The sequence below is a fragment of the Mus caroli genome, chromosome 16, assembly GCF_900094665.2.
Source record: "Mus caroli chromosome 16, CAROLI_EIJ_v1.1, whole genome shotgun sequence".
In the NCBI taxonomy this organism is placed as follows: Eukaryota; Metazoa; Chordata; class Mammalia; order Rodentia; family Muridae; genus Mus; species Mus caroli.
In genome coordinates, this window is record NC_034585.1 from 34,910,551 (window position 1) to 34,937,740 (window position 27,190).

Sequence of the window (27,190 nt, forward strand, 5' to 3'; positions counted from 1 at the left end):
GAGAGAGGCATGGCCAGATCTGGCTTTAGATTAGATGTAGTATAGACAGGAAGAGCCAAGTCCTAGCAGATAAGACAGGAGACTACAGAAATGAAGGAAGAAATCATAGTGATTTGGACAGAGATAATGGCCTTGAGATTAACAAAAGTTTAAGGAGGTAGCCTCAGCAGGAGTTGGCTCTTGGTCTATAGTGTCATTATCTAAGACTGTGAAAATAAAACACTTGAGTGGGGAGAGAATTAATGAGAGTCCTACATACGTTAAATCCGAGTTATCTTGAGATGTCATGATGAACACATCTTGTAGTTGAATAGGAAGGCTCTAGATCTAGGCTGCACTGCATATCTGGATCCAGGGCTAGAGAGAGTATTCCGGGCAGGGACAAACCAGCAGCCATGGACACGTATAAAGAGATGGAGCTGTTGTGTTGGGCAGGCTTGATGTAAAGTGCCAAATGCCTGTATCCTTTTGTTGTTGTTAAAGACAGAGTCTCATTGCATAGCCTAGGAGGCCCTTGAACTCCAGAGGTTCCTGTCTCAACTTCCTGGATATCAGGAAAAACCTCTTAAGAAACTCAAGACATGTTTTTCCTGAATCCTCCTGGCCTCATCAACACAGAAACATTGTACAATGAATCTGCTTTGTACTAAAGAACACGCACATGTGGGAAATCCAGATAGGAAAGGAAAGTCTGAGGCTTGCTGGAGATCAAAACTGGCACAGAAGCATCATCCACCATCTATGCATCACACGGAATAGCACAACTTGGATGGAAAATAGAATGAGCAAACCAGGGAGGACCGAAGAGGAAACCACAAGCTGACTCTTAGCACTGAGATGCCAGTGCTACGATGCCTGGCCTGACCAGCTGGGGTCAGATAAAAGGAGTAAAACAAATAGAAACGTGAGAGTATACAGGTTTGTAAGGAGAATGAATTGCTACAACGGTTGTAAGCCAAGGATACACTGTTTAAATCCAGACAGGTGTAGAATTGTCAAAAGAGTAAAGTATGTGTGAGAAGGTTTTGCCTACAGAAGAAAAGGGACCTTATCTTCCTAGTTCTTGACCTAATTTTAAATACAGAAACTACCAGAATTTCTCCTTTTCAAGGAGTTGAGACAATTCTGTTGGCTCTAATATTCTTGCCCTAGATCCATATGCAGATCTGGTAAACAGCTATCTTATTCATTTATCTTTTGAGAGACAGTCTCACCCTGCAGTCCATGCTGGTCTCAACTTCGCCATTCTCCTGCCTCAGCCTCCCAAGCCCTGAGGTTATAGTTTTTTTCCTAGGTTCTTAATCTTCCACAGATATCTTTCTTTCTTGTTCTCTCTCTTCTTGTAAGCCCCGATATATTTAATTGGGATGGTATTTTTTGTGCTGTTTAAGATACTTTTGCACTTACTTATTTTTGTGTATACGTGGTGGAGCCTTGCCACACACACACGGTGTGAATGTGGAGGTTAGGGGAGAACTTGTGGAAGCCTTCTTTCTTTTCGTTTTACCACGTGGGCTCTGGGGCTCTAACTCGGTTATTAGATTCGGTAGCAAGTGCCTTTTACCTGCTGGTCATCTCACAGGCATCTCTTTTGTCCTTTCTGTATTTTGCAAATTAGTAAACAAAGTAATGAGTTTCATTGAATCATTTTTAATAAAATAATAATTATTACTGTTACTCTTATTAGGTCCTGACCCCTCTAACTCTTACACCTATAACCCCCCTCCCCCTATACCCTTCTAGGATTAAATAAGCTAATGTGTGTTAATTTAAAAATTTCTGACATATAAGAAATATTGTGTCAATTATCATGATTATCAATGTCTTTAACTCAAATATTGCCTCAGTTTCCATACTGTGTCAAACTATCTCACAGAAGAGGAACAGGGAGGCAGGCATACACGTAAGAACGTCTCCAAGACCACAGAACTAGAAATAGACAGAGACAGGAATCAAATCCTCATGCCTCCCATTCTATAACGTTTTCCTTTTTGTTTTTAAAATTGTTACATTAACATAAAACATTCATTTCCAGTCAGTGTTCCTTGTAATGAAATGGCTGAATTCACAGAATTAATACACGCATCTCCCATCTCTGACAGTTCTAATGACATCAGCACAGCCTCTCACTTTCAGACCAGGGATCCTAAAGTGGTCCACATCCCGCTTTGATTTCCCACAGGTATGAGCAACCCTTAGCACATACCTCAAAGCTTACCTTAATAACAAGGAGTAGAGGCGTGGCTCAGTCGTTACAAGCACTTACTGCTCTGGCAGAGAGAGAGGACCAGGGTTTGTTACCCAACACCCATCATCATGAAGTTCACAATTTCTTGTCACTCCAGGTTCAGGGGACCCAATGCCCTCTGGTGTCTGTAGGCACCTGCATGCATACTGATAACATAGCTCACACAAGCATACATACATACACACACACATACATACATACATACATATATATAAATAAATACACAAGTATTTAAAAGAGTAAAGTAAACAGGAATATAGATATCATTTCTGTACAAATGCACAGGTCCATCCCCCTGATTTGTCCCTTTTCTAGAATATCCTATGCACTGGTTTTTAGAAGCAGATATATTCTTTATGCCCACTAATAAAATTATTTTATCACCTGAATTATCTAACTCACAAAATTAAGGTTTTGAACCAATTAAAAAGTCTGTTTCCCACTGGGAGTGGGGCTGCCTCCGACTCTTTTGCCTGCTTCTGAGACCCTTTTCCTCCTGCTGGCTTACCTTGCCAAGCCTTGATATGAGGGTTTGTGTCTAGGCTTATTGTAACTTGTTCTGCAGGGTGTGGTTGATGTCCCTAGAAGGCCTGCTCCTTTTGGAAGGGAAACAGGAAGAGCAGATCTAGAGAAAAGGAGAGGGGAGGGGAGGGACTAGAGGGAGAGAGGAGAGGGGAAACTGCAGTTGTATACAATATTTGATAGAATAAATTTAAAAATATTTCCAGAACAATTTTCTTTTCTATTCTTCTTAATGTCTTGTTACTATTTTCTCCTCTGTTTATAACCTAAGTTTGAGTCCTGTGAACTCGAATAACAGGAAAGAACCGGTCACACCAAGGTCCCCAAAATAGAACAAAGGAAGATGCCTAACTTCACATGTGCTGCTATAACAATATATCATCACCAAGATGACTTATTCATGGTTCAGAAGAGTGGAGGGCCCAAGATTGAACTGTTGACAGATCCAGTGTCTGACAAGAACTCCCTTTGTGGCTCATACACGGCACCTCTCATCTGTCCCCACACGGTAGAAGGGACAAGGGGCCCCTCTCCCGGAACACTGATCTCATCCTGAGAGCTTTGCCTTCACGACCCAGACACTTCCCAGGGACTCAATCTCTTATCCCCATTACTTTGGTTGTAAAAATTTCAAAGAGTGAATTTGAGGGGAAGATACAATTCAGACCACAGCAGAGTGGTAGAGGAAATCCATTTACAAAAAAGCACAGAGATGGCAAAGATTTAGAAATCTAGATACAAGAATAATGAAGATAAAATAAGTCACTGGACAAACAGAAAAGTTCAAGTTAGCATCGGCGTTTAATCTCTGATATTTCTACAGCCAGTAATGCATAAAGGACTTTAGCAAACATATTCATGATAATCTGAGGAAAGTATCTCTTTCTTAGGCTCTCCTCAGTTGGCAAGGTACCCAAATCACATCATTATAAAAACAAAGGAAAACCCTGCTGTAGAGGAAGGATAGAGTGTCTGCTCTGCTCTGACCTCACCAAGTCATCTAACACGGATGCATACCCCAGTGAGACGGACACAGGACACACAATCCTCTATAATTTTAATCTTTTATTTTGCAATGAAGACTTCTGAATTTTACTCAGATTTTGACATGTTGGAAGAGCGAGATTAAATAAAGTAAATCTTTAAGCAAAAGAGAAAAAAAAAACAAGATAAAGAAGCCAGACTCTGTTAATATGGGACACTCTGGACTGATAGACTCTTTGGTTTTGTTTGGGGTCAGGGGTTGTTGTTTTTGTTTTGAAAGATCCTGACAGAATGTAAAAGGTCACAGAAGCCCTGAAATTGGCAAAATAGATTTCATTGTTAGTAGAACTAGCTTCACTGATTTAGAAAAATAGAGGCACAGAATGCTCTGGCCGCTCCTCGAACCTGGGTGTCTGCCAATGTTCTGACCAGGTGTGTGCCCATTGCTGCACCTCACTGCCAGGTGTTTGTGATATTGGTTGCTGGGAAAGAGTCGGGAAATCTCCCCAGCAACCATAGTCCGGGCCAATCAGGAGTGCTGAACCTTCATTAGACTCTTTCCTTGTTTCCCTCCTATACCCATTCCTTGAGGAATCAATCATTTTAGAATAGACATTGTTTGGATCTGGAAATCCCCTACTCCCCCCTTTCTTCTTTCCCCCCTGAGGGCCTATAAAAACTGGGTCCTCTTTCCCCTCGAGGTCGACTCCTCTACCCCTGCGTGGGATATGAGTCGTCCCCAGAGCTCTGGCTTTTATTGTCCTGAGGCCTGAGCGAGGGGCCCCTCTCAGAGTCTTTCTGTTTGTTCATTTTGCTTTGTTCTACATTTTTTGGTTAGTAAGTAGCCAAGACAAAAACAAAAACAAGAAAAACCAAGAACTCCACTGACTAAAAACACGGCAGATTCAAATCTTTTTTTTTAAAGAATTATTTATTTTTTTATGTATATGAGTACAATGTAGCTGTCTTCAGACACACAGGAAGAGTACATCAGATGGTTGTGAGTCACCATGTGGTTGCTGGGAATTAAACTCAGGACCTCTAGAAGAGTAGTCAGTGCGCTTAAACTCTGAGCTGTCTTTCCAGCCTTCATTCAAATCTTTTAATAGTAGTTATTCTCATTGAATCTTTTCTCTGAAAAGGGGGAGGGAGGAGGAAGAAGGAAAACATAGATGTTAGTTTTGTATTAGAAGCAGCTCAGCAGCAATGCCTTCTTAAAGCCACGCAAGAAGGAAAATCTGTGAGGAACGAATCCTTTCTTCCATCTAAGAATGGTAGCTCTCTGAGTAGGTTCTAAAAAATACTCTGAGAGTAGTTTCTTAACTGCTGTCCATCTGTAAGAGAAAATTTTGATTTACTAGTTCATTCATTCATTCACTCAACAGATATTTTTGGAGAGCAATTAGAAAAAAAAACAAAAACAAAGGAAATAGGAAGGGAAAAAATACTATTTCCTATTTCCTCTCAGTACTCAGAGATAAAAAGGAAAACCAGCGTCCCAGGCCCTGTGCCTCAGGGTAGCCCTCCCTTGTCTGCTAAGTGTGTGGGGCTGGGACCTATGGTAAGGAAGTTGATGTCAAAGGTCAGCAACTCACACCGCATTCCAGGATGCTCTGGGGGAAATGATCTCAGACAAGGAAAGGTTGCAGACCAGACTGCTTCCCTTCCGTCTCTCTGCAAACTTCTAGCTTAGTGTTACAGCTCCGCTGTCGACCTCCTCAATCCTCATGGCTTAGCTGCTACTCTTGCTCAATTCTTAGTGTCAGTGTCTCTATCCCATGTCTGCTGCATCCATTCTAGCCTTCTAGGCTCTTATTTTACTCACCCTGGCATGCTTAGTACTTAGATTGCACCATTAGCAATCACTATGGCAAACTGAGTACTACCATTTAACCAGCATCCACACCAGTAAGTGGACTATTGCCAGCACCCTAGAAATTTCCTCATGTTCTCCTAGTCCCTTTGCATCCCCACTCCAAGGGTCACCACTATTCTGACTTCCTTCACATAGCATAGATGATTTTTTCCTGGTATTGAGTTTCATGTAAATGGTAACATGCAACACCTGTTTGCTATGTGTTTCTTTCCCACGAACAGTATATGCAAGTTTCTTTCAGGGGTGTAAGAATCCATCATTCCCTGGTGAGTATCTACAAGGATATGGCACAGAGCTGGAGCTCAACAAATATTTGATGTGCAAAGGAACAAAATATTGAACAAATAGAAATGACCATGAAAGAAGGGCTTCAGATTTGAGACAAGTCTTGGGAAATGGTCAGGAGTTTGTGACCAAGATCAAGAAAAGAAAGGTATTCCAAGAGAGGCAGAGTCTGCCCAAAGGCATGGCCTTGTGTGGTGGGAGGGGGGACCAGTCTGAAAGCCACAGGAATTGATAAGCCCCGAGCAAGAAGCAAGGGCTGTGTGAAGAGCACCGGCAGCTGAAGAGCTGGGAAAACAGGCAGATGTCAGATCTCAAGGGCCCCGGATAAATATATAGATGAGAAGATGGCTTTTTAGGTGTTTCTACGGGTGTTGAAATTTAAGGGGATTTAAAAAAAAACAAAACAGTATTTTTGAAGTCAACTCATTAATCATGTATCCTGGTGTTCTCAGAAAAGAGTCTGAGGCCCCCTGTAACTTTCACAGACAACAAGCTCTTGTAAACATGTAGGAAAGACTGAGAAGTCTGGCAGACAAGTGAGCTCCTCTTCCGTTCAAAGGAAAGGCCAGCTCATGTGGGACATTTGAATGCACTGAGTCTATCCCCTTCATCCTGTTTTGCCAGACTGGGAGAAGAAGGTGGGAACTCTGCCCCTCCCCCCCATCAGACATGGCTGTGAGGAGACTCGACCCCCACACAGAGAATGTAGAGATACTCTTGGTATCTTTACCACCCACAAAGGCTTACATCATACACCAGTGGGTCTCAAACTTAGAGTGTAGATCGGAAAAACCTTGAGGCCATATCAAAACTCAGTGCTGACTCTCCCCCAGGATTTACATTCCACTGGTTGTGATGGGACCCAAGAACTGACCTGTCCTTGAGTTCCCTGTGGTGGCATTGTTGCTGCAAGAGTGTTACAATGTCTCCTTTTTCTTCTTGCAGAGATGTGAATTCTCCAGCCCTATCATTCCTGAGCTTCAACTAAATGTCTCACTAAATGTTTCTCTTAATATAATTTATCAGAAAAAATATAGGGCATCCAGTTAAATTTAATAACTAATATTAGTACATTTCAGATAGGTAGTACTCGACACTCGTGACATTATTGGTTGCCTGAAACCCAAAGTTTGTGTTCATTAGTCAAGAGCTTGGTCAAACTATTTAAGGTCCTAATGTCTTCAGATAGAAAGGAACAGTAAAGGCAATTAGCTTGTTGGGCTAAGTTACAGAAGCCACATATGTGGGCTGGGGAGACGGCTGAATAAGCATGAAGCTCTGAGCGTGGTTCTCCAGCTTCCATACAAAAGTTGGGTCTAGCCATGCTGGCTGTAGTCCCAGCCCTGGGGCGTCAGGGTTAGACAGATTCCTGGAGCTTGCTGTCCAGTGCGCAGAGCTGAATGAGTAAGCTCCGGATTCAGTGAGAAATCCTATCTCAAAAAAACTAAAGTGCAGGGCGTGGTGGCGCACGCCTCTGATCCCAGCACTCGGGAGGCAGAGGCAGGTGGATTTCTGAGTTCGAGGCCAGCCTCGTCTACAAAGTGAGTTCCAGGACAGCCGGGGCTACACAGAGAAACCCTGTCTCGAAAAACAAACAAACAAACAAACAAAAATTAAAGTGGGGAGCCGGGCTGTGGTGGTGCAAACCTTTAATCCCAGCACCCGGGAGGTAGAGGTAGGCAGATCTTTGAGTTCCAGGCCAGAATAGTCTAGAAATTGAGTTCAGGACAGTCCAAGGTTACACAGAGAAATCCTGTCTCGAAAAAAATAAAAAAATAAATAAAACAAAACAAAATGAAGTGGAGAGCAACTGAGGAAGAATACCAGCACCGGCCTCTGTGTCCATGCTTGCACACACACATATGCATACACAGAACACACACGCACACACAGACACATGCACACACACACACACAATGTATGTAAAGTGCCAGGCAGGAGGTTAGTGGCGCCAACAAATGGCGGCTGACTCCTCTGCCTATCGCATCTGGAAGCTCACGTGTTTAGCAGAGGAACAGAAGCCTCATCAAGAGTAGCTGTGAATATATTCCCCAGAGCACAGTCCTTTTTCTACCTCAGGGAGACTCCACCTCACTACCCTCTCTGACCCCAGGCTACAAACTCGTGTTCCTGGAGTTTCTTTAAACCCCCAAAGAGCTCGAAAGTGCCTGCTACACTTAGTGGTCAGTAAACACTAATTGGGGGAGTGGTGAAACGCAGCCCCATCCATCTCTCCGCCCCCTCAGATCCGCACTTACTTGGATACCGCCGGATGGATCTGATTGGCCGGTTGTTTTCGTTCGTCTCTGTGATGTGGCAGACGTATTTTTCATTTAACTTGACTGGATATCTGAGGACAGAGTACACTCTGTACAAGCCGTTCATCTGCTCCTCCAGGATCTCCACCGTACTGTGGTTGCTCAGGTCCCTCTCTCCCCGGTCCAACCAGGTCACATTGGGTGTGAGGTACCAGCCTTTGGATGTGCACGTAACCACATCTTCATCATCGATCTTGTCAAACTTCACCTGGGGCGTTTCAGAATCTGGTTGGGAAAAAAAATAACAAAATAATTAGTTCCTGTTTTAGTTTAGTCCCGGGAGGTTCAAGCCTTCAGTGTTTATGTTAACGTTCTGAGATCCCCATATTGAAAACTTTGGCCCAAGCATAATTAGAGAAACACAAGATATGTGTAGTCTCCTGCTATCTATTGCTGCTGTCTTCATTTTGGAGGATCTTTTCTTCTTACTGTGGGTTCATTCCAAACTCTCCACTGACCTCAGATGCCCCAATTGAGAATCACAGAAGAGCCTGTGACCACACAACCCGGAACAAACCGGATCTCATCTGACCTCAGAAGTTCAGCAGGGTCAGGCCCACTTAGTACTTAGATAGGCTAATCACAGAAGATAAGTAATAACTAGGACACATTCCTGTAATTTCCATTACACAGAAGGCTGAGACAGGGGGACTACTGTGAAAGGCCAGACTGGTCTACAGAGAAAGATCCTGTCTCAAAAAAGAAACAAACAAAAAAATGAGAAGCAATTCTCACTGCCTTCCCACCTCTTTCACCTCTTACCCTGGAGGGAGGCAGCCTGGCAGAGCTCACAGTACCATGTGCTGTCAGAAAGAACAGTTTTCCATGCAGTCCTAGAGGGTAAGGGTCCCTGGGGGAATGTGGATTCAGCCCAATCGATGTTTTTAAAACTACCTTTTAGATTTAAATCTTTAAATTATATGCATATTTGTTGCCTGCACCATGTACATGCCCAGTGCTCATGGAGACCAGAAGGGTGGTTGCGTTGCCTGGAACTGGAGTTATAATCAACCGTGAGCCATGTAGGAGCTAGGAATCACACCGATGCTCTTCACTAAAAAGCCATCTCTGTGGCCCTGAAACCTTTGCTTTAATAGCGAGAAGAGTGAAGCCTTAGGAAGGCCCAGTGTCCTCCAACATCAGAACTCCAGCCTCCTGATTCCCAGTTCAGTGCCATTCACACCAAACTGTGTCTGACCTTAGCACCTTCCTAGAGGACTACTGTTATATCAAGTGGGGGGAGGGGGGGAGAGGAGAGAAGTGGGGGAGGGGAGAATGGGGGTGGCAGTTACCATGTGTAACACTTGGGATTCAACCAGTGCAGCCTTGGCTACCCTTCGGTTCATTCATATTAAATTAGTGAGTGATTCATACTGGTACAGATAAAACACCTTTTGCTCAGAGAAACCGTTTTTAGCTAAAGTAAACTGATATTCCACTAGGAGTGAAGTAATCTGAGTTAGAAAAATGAGCTCAACCTTGTGGACTGAGAGCAGACCTGAAAGCAAGTTCGTCTGAGAAGTTCGTTTACCTTCCACTATCAGCTTGACTGTGCTCTCTCCTCTCCCATTGGGGCTGACAGCTCTGCACTTGTACAAGGCTTCGTCCGAGAAATCCACGTTTTGCAGTTGAAGGGTCAGGATGCCCTCAGAAATCTCACTCTGATCCACAGAGACTCGTCCTTCATATAAGGCATTCTGGTCTTCGAGTTGCTCTTCGTTGTCATAAAACTGGTAAACCACCTTGGTGAAAACTTGAAAGAAGTCGTAGTACCTGAAAAATCGATAAAACTCACGATCCTCCGCGTCATACTCTTCGATTATGTCTTCTCTTTCCCAGTAAAACTCAAGGTTCTCTGTGCTGTCTATGAAGGAGAATTCGCAGTCAAGGCTCACGTCAGTGAACGGGTGGGCCCGCACCTCGTCTGCTGATGCTGGATTGTCAAAGAAGACATGGGGTCAGCAAAGGCCAGTGACCACAGCATGGTCTAAGGAACAACACTATGACCCAGAGCAGCTACTGCAGGAGGATGGCTGCTTATAAAATCACTAGAAGGCTGGAGAATTGTGCCCAAATAGGTGTAAGGAGGATGAGGCTTGTGGTGTGTGCTGGGCCCCTGAATTGTGCCAGGCCCAGAATGACACAGCAGAATAGATCTGTCAGAGTAGACTTGTCGGGCTGTGTCACTGAGGGTGTTGGCTCCTAGGCCAAGCTGTGCTTGCCAGGTTCTCACTGGCAGAAGAAAACTGTCCCATGCACCCTGCAGCATAACCTTTGCATCTCCTCCATCAGCAGCCAGCTCCGCTCTTAGGTAAACATGGCTGATTGATGGAGCAGGCCTTGCCCCCAGAACCTTAATGTCAAAACGATCTTCAAACTGTTCTTTCCTCTCTGCTTCAGCAATCCAGGAAGGCACATCGGAATGTCAGGAAGATGGTTAATACGTGAAAATCTTTCAGCAAACTAACCTATTCTACCTGACACAAATACCTCCCAGACAGGGCAGAGTTCTCACTAGGGCCCTGACGGTTGTGGGGACCACAGCCATGGACTATACACAACTCATGGGTTCTTGGCATGGAATAGATTCCTGGCTGTGGTAACAGAGAAAGAGAGAGAGAGAGAGAGAGAGAGAGAGAGAGAGAGAGAGAAACAGACAGAGAGAGAGAGAGACTGGGGTGGGGGGAGTTGACAGAGCACCTGACTTGATATTTTCAAACTATTTCCACCCTGAACTTGCCACCAGCAACAGATGAAGACTATAGCTTGCCATTTCAATCTGAATCTCTCTCTCTCTCTCTCTCTCTCTCTCTCTCTCTCTCTCTCTCTCTCTCTCCCTGTCTGATCTGTTTCACTAGATGACAGACAGCAAAAGGGACAAATCAGTGAGAGGGAGCCTCAGCAAGGGCACTGCTTCATATAAAAATCTATGATGACATAGAAGGAAACTAAGCACTAAAAGCAATTCTGGGTGTCACATTGAGTGGGCAAAGAAGCCTCCAAGCCATTAGCAAGGTGCCTGCCAGATATCCAGCAGAGGACAGAAGGCCCAATCTGCTCACCCCAGCTCTCTCTCTCTCTCTCTCTCTCTCTCTCTCTGTGTGTGTGTGTGTGTGTGTGTGTGTGTGTGTGTGTGTGTGTTTGTCTATGTCCTGGAGAACCCTGACTTTATCAGTTTATGTTTATTTTGTGTTTACATATTTTAATACCTTTCTTTTCTTTATTTAACTTTAGTCTGCAAACTACACAGAAGCAGGTGCTCTCTAATACTAGGAGGTGGGTTGTTCAGGGACACACAGTTCACTTTGCGGGTGGTAGCAGACTCTACTGAGTCTCTGGACTCTGGTTCCAAAGCTCTCCCTCCAAAATGTGCTCTTTCAGCTAATAGTAGTCATTCTTTCTAAAGTTGACAAGCAAATCAATTACCAGGGAAACGGGTGAATGGATACAAAGAAAGGCAAGACCGAAGGGACAGCATAGGAAGGAGCCTGTTATGTAATGCTTGGAAGGGTGGGTTTGCATATTTTTTAAGCCCTGGTCTGAAAAATTACAAATCCAAGCTCTGGTTCTGAATAGCTCCTTACTTACCATGTGGCTTCAGGCAGCTTCATTTCTGTGTATATAATTAGGACACCACCTGCTCCAGTGGTTGTGAGACACCTTGGGATTTTAGAGACTGTTTTTATATGGCGTGGCTCAGTCATCTTCCAGAGGGGCAACAGGAAGAGAGCAGATGTGTGTAGCTGCACTCACTTCAAGCTCTCTCAGAAGAATACATATTCTACTCCATGGGGGATCCTTGATATTAACATCTAGGGTTCAACCTAGAAGGTCTTGCTAGAGCCATACCCTTTACAGCCTTGGAAGGAAAGGCTTCATTCACAGTCTAGACCCTCAACGTGCCAGCTGATATATAAAACATCCCGGTTAGCACTAACAGCTGTAACCCCCTCTTTCTCATCAGCATCCACACCCATTCTTTTTAATGGCTTGGATAGCACTTTAGTGTGAGCAACTCTCAACTCATTTTGACTTTGTCTCCTTTACCTACACACAAACATAGGCACACACACTCACACACATGCACACGCACATGCATATCAATCATCAAGTGAAAAGTGCCAGGAAATATTGCCCAGTGAACCAAGGCTTGTATTAAGTCCCAAGTTATCTCTGAGGTCTAAGGATATCTTCAAACTGATGCTGCCCATCAGAGACAAGAGCCACCGAGGGAGGGCTCCGGTGAAATGACATGCACCTTAAGGACTGTAATGTGTTAGGTCACTCTGTGGAACAAGTATCTTGCAGTTTGCACAGTAGCTTTTTATAATTTTTTAAAGTAAATGTTACTTATATACTTCAGGTTAGATCAATGACATTAACAATTTCAAAATCTGTGCCTGGCTCATCACCAACGTTTTTTGCAGACTTGAATACAGCTCTAAAAAGAAGTCATGTTGTATGACCAAATACTCTGATACTATAAAACTGGGTACTTTTCAAAGTCACCTGAAGGTGGGAGTTTTCATTTCTGTTGGGAAGTTTGCACTAAACATGGGGATAAAGTTAGTTATGTGGCTATGGCTCAAACAGACAAACCACATTTGGAGGGAGGGGTTTCTCCTTAAAACAGAACTAATGTTTTTACAAAATGTATATTATATTCTCCCACCCATCTCACCATGTTTTGTAAGGCAAATATAATATTCCTTTTTCATATTTAGCAAATAACAAGACTGAGATTTGAAGAGATTGAATCACCTGCTTGGGTTTTATTTTTATTATTTTTTAATCACTGTCCTCACAACCTCCAAAATAGTTCAGAAATTCAAAGTTTTTGAAAACAAATCACTCACCTGCAGCATGAAGAAGTAGAAGTAGGCTAACCCACACCAAAAAGAAAGCCATTCTGTGAGGAACAAAAGGGTAAACATTTGTTTCAGCTAACAGAAAACCCGGACCCCACAGCCACAGCCGTCTGTGGGGAGTGGGGTCTTCATCATATCACCTGTACATTCTGTGTGTAGATAAAGATACAGCACTCAAACTGAGTCTAGCCTCTCACTTGGCTTCACTTCTAATTATTCCTCCAAACCTTAAATTCCACTAATACATCCCAGCATGATAGTGCCATACCCCCAACACACACACACACACACACACACACACACACGCCATTGTATCATTACTGACATCATTTAAGGGGTAATATGACAAATAACAGTCACTAGGATGATAGCCAAATGTCATGGAGGAAATGGTCTAAAAATACCATGTGTTTTTTATAACCCAAGAAGATTTTACTAACTCTATCTGATGTGAAAGCTTGTCATTAAGAAAGATAAGACTCCCAGGCCTTCCCGATTGCCTTCAACTCCAGGTAAACAGAATTTTCACCCCTCTGCAGTTCCTCTGTCCTCTGCACTGCTGTGTAATTCTCTTACACATTAATAAAGCTTGTTTTCAATGATCTAAACAAGGGCTTAATGTAAAATAATTTTTAATAGCCAAAAATATTGAAATCACTTTCAACTTATCTACTTTGCTATTTATATTTGTGTCTAACTACACATCTATTAGGCTGATTGTTCCTCAAGAACAGGACTAGGCATTCTTCTTATTTAAAATACCCATCATAGTAGTCCATAAATTTTAAATCCAATAAATATTCATTAATAGAACTAAGTGAATCTGGCTTAATTTTTTTTTAACAAAGTTTCATTGTCGGGGTTGGGGTGGGGGTGGGGTAGGGAATAAAACAACCTCTTCAAAAAGCTAAAACAAACAAATAAAAGAAATTAATGCACTAGTACTAATGAAAGTAAATTATTCTAAAACAGAAAATTCTAGCCAAGCAGCCAGGCCTCGCTTCTAGTGGTTGGTTATATCTTCTTGAAGTCTCTTTGGTTTGCAGAAAAACCACAGAGAAGTCTATGAACCATCGCCGTGGCCACATGATCATTATGGGCCCAGACACAGTTGGAGTAGACATTTCAACACTTCAGTTACACGGTGAGATGCTTGACTGGCCAGCAATTCCTCCCTCCCAGGTACACATTCTCTTTATGCAAAGAACTTACCTGTATGCCAGCTGGTTTCTCTGATCAGCCAGGTAAGAAGCAAGTGAGGTGGAGCAGCAGGCCTTCGAAGGGTTAGCTGTGTGGCAGTCCTCAGGGAGAGGGCTCGGAGACACTGCTATTACCAACCTGTTGCCACAGATGTTCAGTAAGGAACTGAGAGAAGACAATATTCCTACAGTCATAGTTGTTAGTTTAAAAGTCTCATGAGGCAAACTAAAAAGAAAATTCTAAACCTCTGCTGAGCACTTATTCTAAACTCATTTTTAAGTAAAAAAAATTTGAAATCTAAAAAAATAGTATGTGGGAAATATTTGCCGTATAATTTTGGTGGAAAAATAAAAACCAAAGTACACAATGTTACATGCACATGGTACATGATAGCAACCTTGTGAGAGGAACTGTGTGCTCACAGAAGAAGAAAAATATATCATCATCATCATCATAGCAGTGATTATTTCTGGGGGTGGGGGATCCAATCCTAGTACTTTCATTACATGTTCCTGAATTAGTGAGCTTTTATATTACATGTTGACAAAGAAAACTGGAAGAATAAGAGCGATAGATGTATACACATCCGGTGGTACAGAGAATGGGGGTCCAGAAAGGAGCAAGCAAAACAGACTTCTCCCTTGTAAGTACAGATTAACTCACATTCATGAATGCAAACTTTTTATTAAGACATCTGTTTCTCTTTCCCATCCACACAGCCCACAGATTACCATCCCATCTTACCTGGGCTGACTGCCTCCTGACCCTCAGAATAGCCAAGGTGAACTATATATAGTCCAGCACATGAGCAAGCCTGTCTGTCAATCAACGCACTCCGTATACCAGGGCAGATAACATGGTGCCAAGAACTGCAGATAGCCTCCAGCTGGGAGTCACATTGGATCATACTCTCCATGCTCATTTACGACTGATTTCTGTCATAGATAGGTTAGCATAATGTCTTTGAGAGTAACATGTATTGACATGTCTTTGCTTAACAGTGTTCCACTCACCATATGGATCAATCACATTTTACCAATCGTCTATCAATTTACGGATTTTGGGGTTAATTCCAGTTTTCCAAAGTGACTAATCTATTTTTCATTCCCACCATCAGCCTATGAGATAGATAGCCTATGCGCCCATTGTTCACATATGCACTAACGCTGGTTGCTATTTTATTTTGGCTTTTCTAGGTGGGCATGAGTAGATAGATCATCGTGGCTTTTATTCATGTTTCCTGGATGACTAACAATGTTTATTATCTTTTCCCATGTTCAGGTGGTATGTATGTGTCTCCCTTCTAAAATAGCATTTTTCAGTGATCTGTACTTTCTATTCCTACACAGGAAGTCCTACACACTTGAAGGCAGTGGGGTGTTTCAAATTGAGATATTCTCCCATATTCTTGGGCACCTAAATACTTGATCCCCACTTGATGACATTATTTGGGTAGGTTGAGGAGGCGTGGCTTGCTGAGAGAAGTATTTCAGTGGGGGTGGGTTTTGAGGTTTGAGGTTTGAAAAGCCATGAACCCTTTCCAGTGTGCTGTGTTTGATTTTCTTGCCCTTTGGGGTTCTTGGGTTCCCGAGATGTGAGCTCTCAGCCAAGGCTTTGTGCCACCTACTGCCTCTGCTCTGATAACATGGGCTGGAAGTGTGAGCCAAAGAAATTTGTTCCTACACATTGTTGGTCATGGTGTTTTATCACAGCCACAGAATAGTAACTCAGCCAGGCAGTGATTCAGCGTTTTGAAAACTTATGAAAACTATACGTTAAATTGCATTGTGTTGCCACCCAGATCCATCATATCTTGTGATTTGGAAAGTTAATTAATTCTCCTATGTCTTGGTTTTATTTGTATGTAAAATGGCATTAATACTATCTAAGTTACAGTTTGGAGATGACATTGAGTAAAATATTGATCACAAAGCCCATAAAACAGTATATGGCACTTAGAACCAATAAATGTTACCTTTTTTAATAATAAAAAAAAAAGTGCGGGTATTTTGCCTGTGTGTTATTCTGTGACCGTGGAAGCCAGAGGAGGACATCGGAGCCCTTGGAACTGAAGTTACAGGTGGCTATGAGCTGAGATCTGGGTGCTGGGAGCTAAATCCAGGTCCTCTGGAAGAGCAGCCAATGCTCTTAACCGCTAAGCTGTTTCTCCAGCCCATATTTTTAGTATTTATACTTTTCAATGTATATCCACATAGTATTTGTGTTGGCTTACAGACAATTCTACTAGGTTCCTCCCAACAGCAACCTAGCAACAGCTTGTGTCATCACTGGCCCGGTTCGAGCCAGATACACCAGCCCCCTTCTTCCACTCTTTTTTTTTTTCCTCTGTCCCCACATGTTCCAGGGCCAGCCTTACTTTCCCTCTTTCTATCCTTCTCTGCTCCCCCTTTCTCTGCCTCTACTACTTTTCCAGGTTCCCACTCCCTTCCCTTCCCCCACAATAAACTTCCTTATCTCAGGTCTGTTTTCAGGGGGCAACCTTGGCATGGGCCTGCCAGGTATTCTCTTACTCCCATCACCGCATTTATAGTTCATAACAATTTGATCAATGAGTATTTGTAAAGTAATAAGTTGGACGTTTACTTTACTTTAGATCATTTATCATTGACTAGCTATCAGGGAAACAACATAAGAATGAGAATGGCTAGCCATGTTATACCACTTTAGTTCCAGCCCTTGGGAGGCAGAGGCAGGTGGATTTCTGTGTATTCAAGGCTAAATTCATATAGTTGAGTGTCTGGACAGCTAAAGTAAGCTACATAGCGAGACCTTGTCTCCCGGAAACAGTGTCGGTTTAGTTATGAAATATAGACTAAGCAAGTAGTTAAAATAAGAAAATATGGAGTCACTCAAGCACACACACACCCAAAAAAGATTTCATCAGGTTTGAGACGGAAAAAAAAAGCTTAAAATGAAGTAAACCCAATGCTAATATCATGTAGCACTAATAAATGCTCAGCCAAAGATTCTCCCATGCAAAAAGATCATGTTATTACCTGGGTTTTCAAAATAAAGAGAGTCCAACTATCAATAGTGAAGCCTGCTTGAGGAAAGGCATACAGGAAACCATTCAATCTATCAGTCCACCAGCAAGGACAACCTAAAGCCAAAGACATGCTGCTGCTGCTAACTAAACCGGTTGAGGTTTAACTATCTGAAGACTTACTTTGAGCCCCTGGAAATACAGAGGCTGACATCTTAGGATGTACTCAAACACTATAGTCTCCAGCAAAGTACAATGATTATGTATGCCATCGTGAGGAAATAGTTATTTTTGTACACTTACTAAAAATGATAAAAATAAAAATAAAAGGAATCACTCAAGCTTTACCTACCTTTAGTTTTGACTCAACAGGCATGACTGCTCTGGGCTTGGTTGTTTGGACAGGGTCACTATGTAGCCCTGGCCAGCCTAGAACCCAGAATGTACAGTAGGCTGTCCCCAAACCTGCCTCTGCCTCTGCCTCTGCCTCCCGAGTGTTGGGACTAAGGTAATCCACCAGCATGCCTGCCCCTGTGTCCCTGAGCTATTTTAAAACTTTAACTACAGTGATAGGAAGATGAAAGAAGATTAATCTATCTTAGGGACGTGTAGATAAACCAAAATGAAAGGGATTCTGCAGGGGAAATAAGTCAAAACCCTGTGTTCCAATCTGAGCACTCGACCTTCATCTGACAGGCAGTGGTCTTTGCACACAGGTTTCACAACCAGCAAACATTGCTGGAACTCTCTGTGTCTCTTTCTAGTCTGCTTCCATGGGTTCCCTCTGGCTTCCTCGGGTTAACTTCCTAAGAGGGAACGAGAGTCGCACACATACACTCACGTACACACGTCTGATAGTCTTCATTCAGTCAGGGTCATACAAGTGATGAGCTTCCAGGCAGTCTACAGATGGCCTCTCTGATCAACTGTGGTCCTGAAGTAGGGTTACAGAACAAAAGCACAGCACCTCAAATTTTGTTTTCAACTAGGTGCTTGCCAACTACATTGTCTACTCTGGCTGGTGTCTGGTGTGCACAGAATTACCAATCTCAGCAAACTCCCTATGATTCTAATAATCACAATATTTTTGAAGTGCCATAAGTAGGTAGATGCCTTTTGAAATCCTGTCTAGTAACTATATAAAAAATCTTATCATTCAGAATAAGGGGGGGGGAGCATGAGGCTAGGTTCAATGAAGCGGTGTGTCGTAATTTAAAGGTCATGGACTTTGGAGTCACACAGATGTAACAGTAAATTTCTACAATGCCTGTCACTATTTATGTCATACAAGAGATTTACTCTCAGCTTAGGTTACCTCTTCCTCTAAAATGGGGGCAAACTGTGATTTATCTGATGTAGAAAATAAAATTAAATGTCAAGTTCCTGACAAATGAAGATGCTTAATAGGTGTTAGTCTGCTTTTAATTAAAATCGTTTATAAATAGACTGCTACTCAGAAGCTGAGGCGCTGTGGGGACTGGAGATACAATCAAAAAGGAAGACGTTCCTCTCAGCTCCTCTCAGGGACCTTTCCAGCCAGCCTAATCACTAAAAAGAAGAAAGAGAGAGGGAGGGGGAGGGGGAGGGGAAGGGGGAGGGAGAGGGAGAGAAATTACACCTGCAAAAATGCACAGCGATCACCATGTAAAGGGAAATAAATCAGACTTGGGAAGACAAATGTCTGTCCCACATTCTTGCATGCATTAATATAGATTTTAAAATCTCTCTCTCTCCACATGTAGAAAAGAGACATGTATAGGTGTGTGAGTGTGTGTGTGTGTGTGTGTGTGTGTGTGTGTGTGTGTGTGTGTGTGTGTGGTGTGTGCAGAAAAGGGACTGAGTGGAAGGAAGAAGGGTTTGGTTTGACAGGAAGGGGTAAGGAGAAGAGAACAAACACTGCACCCCTCATATGCAGGACATCTGTGTACATTTGTATGAAAGCAGGTCTGGCGGGAAGGGCTGGGTGGATTGAAGAGGCAAAGCCACAATGATCTGCATGTATAAGCAAGCTGTGAAGAACCACTTTACTTATCACACTTGCATAAAAAGTAATTATAGCCGGGTCATGGTGGTGCACACCTTTAATCCCAACACTTCGGAGGCAGAGGCAGAGGCAGGTGGATTTCTAAGTTTAAAGCCAGCCTGATCTACAAAGTGAGTTCCAGGACAGCCAGGGCTACACAGAGAAACCCTGTCTCAAAAAACCACACATAAAAAAAATTAATTATAAACAAATCGTGCCTGCAGTAAATGGTAGGGAGTTGTATATAAGGGCATGCACTGAAAAATGAAAATAAAGAGCTCTTCTTTACACGGGAGCCTATTCTGGTTGAGGAGATGCACTGTTTACGTTGATATTGATCGTTTTCTTGTTATAGCTTCAAAAACAATACCATGTTCAACTTTTACAAGACAGTTTCTGTTCGATGATCTGCTTCCATCTATCCTAAATTCAACAAACAGATATCAATAGCACAAATCTTTATTAAAATAGGTCATACTACAGCTCTTCAAGCAGTAGACTCTAAATTTTGTCAGTTTGCCCATTTTTTTTTGCTACAGCTCCATTTTTTACCCACTTTCCTTCACTGTTTATTTAAAAAAGAGTTTCTGCCCCACTTAGGACTTTCTGCATAGCTTCAGTTTCTATTATTGAGATCATCTTTCCCCTATTACCTGATGATTACACAGGCTAGCTCTTTTTCTCAATCATGTTTTTTTTTCTTGTTTGACATTGCTACTGCTTGTTGTTTTACCAAGAGTACACATTTTTAAAGCATTAAGTATTCTTGATCACAGTAGGACTTCTAGACTATTAGGTTGGTCTGAAATAAGGTCCATTTTTAAAAAGGAACTTCCAAATCAGATGTCTTCAAGACACTTGCAGATTTTATTTTTTTAGACATGGTTTCTTTTTTGTTACCCTGACAGTCCTAAAACTATGTAGATCAGGCTGGTACTCACAGAGATATCTCCCACCTCTGCTTCCTGAATGTTGGGATTAAAAGCAGGTACTACTATGTCTGGCACATATTTTTTTAAATTCCACTCATAGATTGTTAAACTAACAAACATGACAACTCAACCATAAAGCTTAGTTGTGAAGTAGCATGAAGTCTCTCATCTGCACAACTGAGTACATGAGGTTATATATTTTTAGGAAAAAAGGCAATCTAATCCCACTGGTTATCACATAACCTTTTAACTTTCTTGTATTTAAGCTCGGTAAGAAACTAAGTTTTTCTCTCATTTCCACTAATGTCTTTAAAATTACAAAACGAAATCTCAGAAAAGATTGACATTGAAGTGGGATCAGGATGAAAATAAATCTACTGGAATTAGTGAATTAGAGCCAGAGTCAAGACTTTCCCAGTTAAATTCTATCTAGTTCTCACTTGCAGAGTGCTTTGAACGCTCTCTCCATCTGAGCTCAGTGAAAGCTAGATCGAATAAAGGGGCCTCCTATATCCAACTCCCAAGCGCATTCCCATCCCCAAGGGACCAAAGCCCACCGGGAGTGATTCTGTGATTGACATGGACAAAGTTCTTATTGGACACACAATACTTTTACAATGGTGCTTTTCGTTGTTGTTTTGGGGTTTGGTTTTTTTCCAGACAAGGTTTCACGGTATAGCTGTGGCTGTCTTGGCTCGCTCGTGTTAGACAATGCTTTAAGAAACAACAGGCAATCAGGGAAGGGAAGGTCTTTAAGCATGCTTTCCAGCTGGGGCGACGGCCATCTCCGACTTTGGCTTTAGCTTCGAAGAGGCCTTTGTTCTTCACCGTGTGACCCCAGCTAGCCTGGGACTCGCTATGTAGGTCAGGCGGGCCTCAGACTCAGTACGGCTGCCTCTACATTTCCGAGCGGGGACGAGAGGCGTGGGGCCACCAAGCACGTTCTCCTGAAGACATTAAATTCTCAGGCTACGTCCCCATCATGGCTACTCTCTCTGGATCCCGCAGAAATGGGGGGCCCGGGCCTCAAGTGAGAACAAAGGAGGCGGCGCCCCGTGACGCGCAGGCCCCCGGGCGGGATCAGCAGCCCCGGAGCTGTTTACTCTGGCGGCCAAGGCCACCACCGGGTGCCACACTATAAAGGGCGAGCTGCCCGCTCCCGGGAGCCTCTGGCCTCCGGCTCGCCCACCGAGCCCCGCGACATCCAGGCGAGCACAGCTCCCTCACACGGTTCCCGGGAGCGCCAGGCCTCGGCTCGGGCGCACCGGACGCCGCGCCGTGCGCCACGTGAGGCGGAGCCCGGCCCCCCGAGCGGCGCGCGCACCCGGCGCCGACCATCGCGTGACTCGGCGGGCGCGAGGGGGTGAGCGCCCGGGCCGTACCGGGCCGCGCCGCGCCACTTCCGACGCGGCGCTCGCTTCAGGTTCCGGGGCGAGCCGCCTCGGCTCGCGGGCCCGGGATCCGGCGGGATGGAGGAGGCCGCGCTCGGGGAGGCCGAACTCAACTGGTCCCGCCTCAGCGTGTCGGCCGAGGCGTTGGAGTCGGAGCTGGAGGCGCGCGCCGAGGAGCGGCGCGGCGCGCGCGAGGCGCTGCTGCGGCTGCTGCTGCCCTACAACCGCCTGACGTCGCTGCCGCGGGCGTTGGGCGGCGGCTTCCCGCACCTCCAGCTCCTGGACGTGAGCGGCAACGCGCTCACGGCGCTGGGGCCCGAGCTGCTGACGCTGAGCGGCCTGCGCACGCTGCTGGCCAGGAACAATCGACTCGGCGGCCCGGGCTCGCTGCCCAAGGGCCTGGCCCAGTCGCCGCTCTGCCGTAGCCTCCAAGTGCTCAACCTCAGCGGCAACTGCTTCCAGGAGCTGCCCGCCTCGCTGCTGGAGCTGCGCGCCCTTCAGACCCTCAGCCTGGGCGGCAACCAGCTGCAGAGCATCCCCGCCGAGATCGAGAACTTGCGGAGGTGAGCGGCGGCGAGTCCCGGGGGTGGGGAGCGGGGCGGTGGCCCGAGCTCCGTGGCACCGGGTTGGAGGGGGAGGGGGACCGGGCGAGCCATCGCCACCGGTAGCGTCTGACCAAGGTTGGGTGGGTGGTAGCCTTTGGGTTGTGTTTGGCCTGCCGCAGGTCTTCGAGGCACCCCGTACCCCGCGCCCCCCAATGAACTCTGGAATTCATTGTGGAGACCAGGCTAGCCTCAAGCTCACAGAGCTCCGCCTGCCTCCACCTCCCAAATCTGGGACTAAAAGACATGCGCCACTAAGCCGGACTTCGCCTTCTTTCTTGAGTCGAGACCGGGAGCCAAAAGGGCACCCACCCGTTAACCGAGGTTGGCGATTTCTTACTGGTTAAGTCTTCCGTGACTTTCCATGCGTTTGCATCAAAGTGGCATTTAACGTGGCGTAGGAGGTGCTGACCTACTTCCTTGGTTTTTATTCTATTTCCAGTTCCCCCCTTTTCCCGATACCCAAAGTACCATTTGTGGAGTCAGTGAGCCTTGCACACACACACACACACAGAGAAAGGCAGCTTGTCGTTCACTAAATTTTGGGGTTGGGATTGGGTACAAAAACCTCTTCACGCTGCGCTTCCTTTGACCCTGAGGAATTATTCACATTTCAAAATTTTATCTTAGTCTTCTGTATTTCTTAAAAAAAAAAAAAAAAAAAAAACTGTTCCTAGGACAATTAGAGCCAAACTGTACTTCCTCTGTGTGTCACGCACCCCACCATACCATTGTATCTATGTTACTGTATGTTACTGAATGTGATTCCTTCTTTACAGGAACTGTCTGTCATATCTCCTAGTAGCTTAGTCAGTAGTGTACTGGAGTGAGGAGGTACAGAGAGGATAATAGAAGTGCCCAAAGGTGCCCTGCAGGGGAGTTGAAAACAAAACAAGAAAGCATCTTCCACTTGTTAAATATTTTTCCTCTCCTTTAATTGGATTAACCAAGATAAAAGAATGTGGAGCCAGAAAGAACCTTCGAGTTAACAGGGAAAACATTGACCCAGGAATAAGACTTTTTTTTCACATCTCACCCTTCCGCTGGTCACTTAGCACTTCCTGTTTGCCAAATGAGGCATCTGGACACAGTGTCCCTTGATTTGCTCCTCAATAGATGTTTACAAAGTACTTGATGTGTCCCAACATTTTCCTAAGTTCTGGGGCTAATCCCCTGAGATAGAATGACAGGGATTTGACCTATTTTGGTTCTTGAGTAAGTGCCATTTGAGACAGCCTTCTGAAGGAAGTAACAGTGAAGATTAGAGTGTGAGCCATTGGGACCAATCCAGGTAAAAAGAAGAGTGTTGTGTGTGGAAGTCCAGGAGCAAGGAAACAAACTGCTGAAAGATGATCATTGCAAAGAACCGGGGCCACTCAGAGGGTGTCACATCTCGAAGACTTCCATAGAGTGTGGATTGTATTCTGAATGCACATGTCTTGTTCCTGTGGAGTGGCAAGGGGCTGAAGGTGAGGGGATTTGGGGGCTGGTTAGGAGGCCATTGTGGTAGACTAGAAATGACCGGTAACCTACAACAAGCATACTAGGGAAAGGTAGGAGATAGGACAGGTAAGGGGAGATTATGTTCATTGGATAGACTTTGGTTCCTCTTAATTTTAACATGTCGTTTTTTCATTTCAATCAAGTATTTTTAAAAATTTTTATTATTATTATTTTTGGTTTTTTGGTTTTGTTTGTTTTTTTCGAGACAGAATTTCTCTGTGTAGCCCTGGCTGTCCTGGAACTCACTCTGTAGACCAGGCTGGCCTTGAACTCAGAAATCCACCTGCTTCTGCCTCCCAAGTGCTGGGATTAAAGGCGTGAGCCACAATCTAGCATATTAGGAGGAGCCCAGGGAGAGTATTGTCAATGATTCTAAGATGAGGCACTCTCCATTTTTAGAGGAAGAAACAAGGGCTCAGAGAAATGAGGTCTCTCTCAAGATCACAAACCTATTAAGTAGAACTGGATTTGAATACTGGGGTCTCTGATGCCAAATTCAAGAATTTTCCACAGTGGCCAGCTAGGGCTAGGACTTGAGTGTCTAGGCTTCTGTTCTGGGAAATACGCAATTCAGAGGATTGGGTCTGGCCATTTATACCTGGTTGAGCTGATTTCTGTACTGACAACAGCTACGCAAAGCTGTTGGTCACTATGTTTTTGACTTGAATTTTTGCATCATGGTTGTTGTTGTTGCGCTTTATTTCTCTACTAATAAGAATCAGCAGAGATTTAGATAATGAATTCTACTTGGATGTAGGCCAAAAGGCTCATTGCAGAATTGTACTCCTAAAGAAAGAAGCAGCTTTGACCGTGGCCTAGTTCATTTCCTTCTTTTCAAGGATGAGGAAGTTGAGATTTTGTATGATTGAGTTGCTTGAGGCCAGATAGGGGCCTCAGCAAGAGTTGAGTGATTTTAGTTCCCAGAGACTGAACTATTCTGCGATAGTTCATTACTGGTGGGACGTGGAGAGGTGGTGTTACAGTCGCTTGACCCCCCCTTGAACATCATGTTCTTGCAGAGCCTGGCATGTACTGGGTGCTGTAGTGGGCTGCTCTGCTCCTCCCTCCCTCCCTCCCTGCTGCTGAGGGTGGACTGCATGGCCTTCCACGTGCCAGCCAGGAGCCACTGCTTGAGTCAGGTTGACTATTTTGACACATGAAGAAGATTCTGTCCTTGTAAAGAACAGTTAAGAGAACAGTTTTTTAAAAGTTACACAGCATATATAGGCCACAGAAACTCCCCGTGTCCACTAGTCACATTCCAGGGAAGAATCAATAACAAGTCTTGGTTGCGTGTGCCACCGTCCTCTCTGCGTCTCCTGGAGCTCTCAGAAGAGATCTTTGCACTGGACGTGTTGATCCTTCCCTTAGTGGCAAAAATTTAAAAAAAAAAATTACTTTCAAAAAAGCAAGTAAATGGGTGCTGGAACGGAGCTCTTGTTTATTTTTATGATTGGCTTCATTTCCCTGAAGTCAGGATATATTCGATAGGATTTATCAGCAAATAAATGTACGTTTGTGGCTTTTGTGTAGGCAAACATTTTTGTTTTACAGTGCTGAAAGGTAGAAGTAGTTCACACCTGACATTTCTTCTAATGAACTGAGGTTTTATCCCTCTCAGTTCAGAAACTAATTGAGTAAAGATCAATTTATTACTCCCTGAGCAGCAAACTTTGAGTAAATTGGTTGTATGGCATCCATTTGGAGACGAAATCTGAGCCAACTGAGTTTCATGACTCCTTTTCCCGCCCACCCCCTTCGATGTCTTCTGTTTGATGACCTTTTCTTGGTGTCTTTTTAATGTGGTTATCAAAGATAAAGATAGGAGGATTGTGACAAAAGCTAACAAGTAGTCCCTGGAATGTTAACGCTGTCTGCGGTGGACAGCCTAGGGAAGGCGCAACTCAACAAGATCATAGAAGGGTGTGCCAAAACTCCTCTCCGTTTACATTCATATATCAGATTTGTGGGTTGACCTCCTTCAATTTCACACAATGCATTTTGATGGCGGTCCACTCCTACCTCTGGACCCACCCAACTTCCACGTTCTCTCTCATTTTGTATTTTCTTTTTTCTTTTAAACCCACCAAATTCAATATTTGTGTTACCTGGCTACTCTTGGTTGTTGGGCTTGCTCTGGAGTATGGTTGACCTACTGGGGGTTACACCCTTAAAGAAAACCGACTCTCCCCATCCCTGCAGCTATCAAATGCCTAAGTAATAATTGAGTTAATGGTGGCACTTGGAATCCACCTCCTCCACTCCATGCTGGGATTCCGTGTGGATTGAGCTTACACCGCTCACAATTGCTGTGAATTTGTATGTGCAGTGATCCTCTCCTGTCTAGAAAATTCTGCTTCCTTGAAGTTATTCACCACCTCTAGCTCTTGAGAGTCTTTCTACCCCATCTTACTTGACAGTTCTTAAGCCTTGATGAGCTATGTATGTGTCTATGTAAAATGGATGTCCAATTTAGGGCTTAACACTCCTCGATCTTTTATTCTATGAATGTCAACCAGTTGTGGGGCTCAGTATTAATTACTCTTTTTACTTAAGAAGTAGAATCTGGTTATAATTGAGAGATACACTAATCTTGTATATAGCAGTAAGTCATTAGGAGTCCTTTTAATACTAATTCATATACTGGAATAATATTCTGGTGCCTCTGACATACCCACAGGTTGTTTTTCCTCATTAACACTGGCAAATATGGGTTTGATTTTATGGAAAAGGCCTTAAATCCAGTCAGAACGTAGCACCATGCCACTATTGCATTTGTGGGCAGATTGAAGCTCAGAGCGTTTGCTGTGACTTGAAAGGTTTACCACTGGCTGAGATTACTTTCTCTGCTATCATACAGAGCACCTTCTAGCTAGCCAGTAGAGATGAAGCTTCCTGGGCAGTACCCATTTGATTTCTCCATGTTTTATGATTCAGATATATAGTGTCTTCAGCAATTTAGTCTTACCATCGAGATCTGGAGGATAATCCAAAGCACCGACAGTGGCCTGTAATATTTAGAGATTTCTGGGACCCCAGTGACCACAACTCAAAAAAAAAAAAAAAAAAAAAAAAAAAAAAGCAAACTATTTATCTCCTGGTATGTTGAGGTATTCTGCTGGCCAGTTTTATTGCATTTTGGCACAGATAGAATCATTTGGAAAGAGGGAATCGCAATTGAGAAAATATTCTCAGAAAACTGTCCTGTCCAGTCCACCACCGTTTTCTTAATTGATGTGGGAGGGCCCAGCTCACTATGGGTCATGCCACCTCCGGGGCTGGTCGCCCTGGGTCAGCTTAAGAAAACAAGCTGATACTACTCAGCTATTAAAAAGAATGATTTATGAAATTCCTAGCCAAATGGATGGACCTGGAGGGCATCATCTTGAGTGAAGTAACACAATCACAAAAGAACTCACACAATATGTATTCAC

The 27,190-nt window shown here is 44.0% G+C and overlaps 2 protein-coding genes across 6 annotated transcripts in view; one reads left to right on the plus strand and one right to left on the minus strand.

Annotated features, from left to right (window-relative positions):
* Positions 1-4,769: 4,769 nt before the first annotated feature.
* On the minus strand, positions 4,770-18,281 carry LOC115029549 (V-set domain-containing T-cell activation inhibitor 1-like). 5 transcript variants are annotated; one of them, XM_029470249.1, is made up of 7 exons: positions 18,155-18,276; positions 15,046-15,236; positions 14,314-14,439; positions 13,090-13,142; positions 9,765-10,166; positions 8,174-8,458; positions 4,770-4,888 (listed from the first exon to the last, which is right to left on the minus strand). In XM_029470249.1, exons 4-7 carry the CDS (start codon positions 13,139-13,141, stop codon positions 4,857-4,859), a joined length of 771 nt encoding a protein of 256 aa, XP_029326109.1. In that variant the 5' UTR covers position 13,142; positions 14,314-14,439; positions 15,046-15,236; positions 18,155-18,276; the 3' UTR covers positions 4,770-4,856. The 5 variants fall into 5 exon arrangements, with proteins under 5 accessions (XP_029326109.1, XP_029326106.1, XP_029326107.1 ...); XM_029470246.1 differs by lacking the exon at positions 15,046-15,236 and having other exon boundaries at positions 18,151-18,281; XM_029470247.1 differs by lacking the exons at positions 15,046-15,236; positions 18,155-18,276 and adding an exon at positions 14,965-15,035.
* Positions 18,282-21,437: 3,156 nt separating this feature from the next.
* Lrrc58 (leucine rich repeat containing 58) overlaps positions 21,438-27,190 on the plus strand; it is a 16,093-nt gene continuing 10,340 nt past the window's right edge. The window contains exon 1 of the mRNA XM_021184860.2: positions 21,438-22,214. Within this exon, the coding sequence (XP_021040519.1) occupies positions 21,730-22,214 (485 nt within the window). The 5' untranslated portion in view covers positions 21,438-21,729. The remainder of the gene's footprint in view (positions 22,215-27,190) is intronic.

Excerpts from the sequence above, each read along its gene's own strand:
- LOC115029549 (XM_029470245.1), bottom strand. The coding sequence starts at position 14,495 with ATGACTGTAGGAATATTGTCTTCTCTCAGTTCCTTACTGAACATCTGT. Across the intron at positions 10,167-13,089 it reads TCTACTTCTTCATGCTGCAG|CATCAGCAGACGAGGTGCGG; the intron begins GTGAGTGATTTG and ends TTGACAATCCAG. Across the intron at positions 4,889-8,173 it reads ATCCATCCGGCGGTATCCAA|AGAAAAGATTCAATGAGAAT; the intron begins GTAAGTGCGGAT and ends CCCCCTTTTCAG.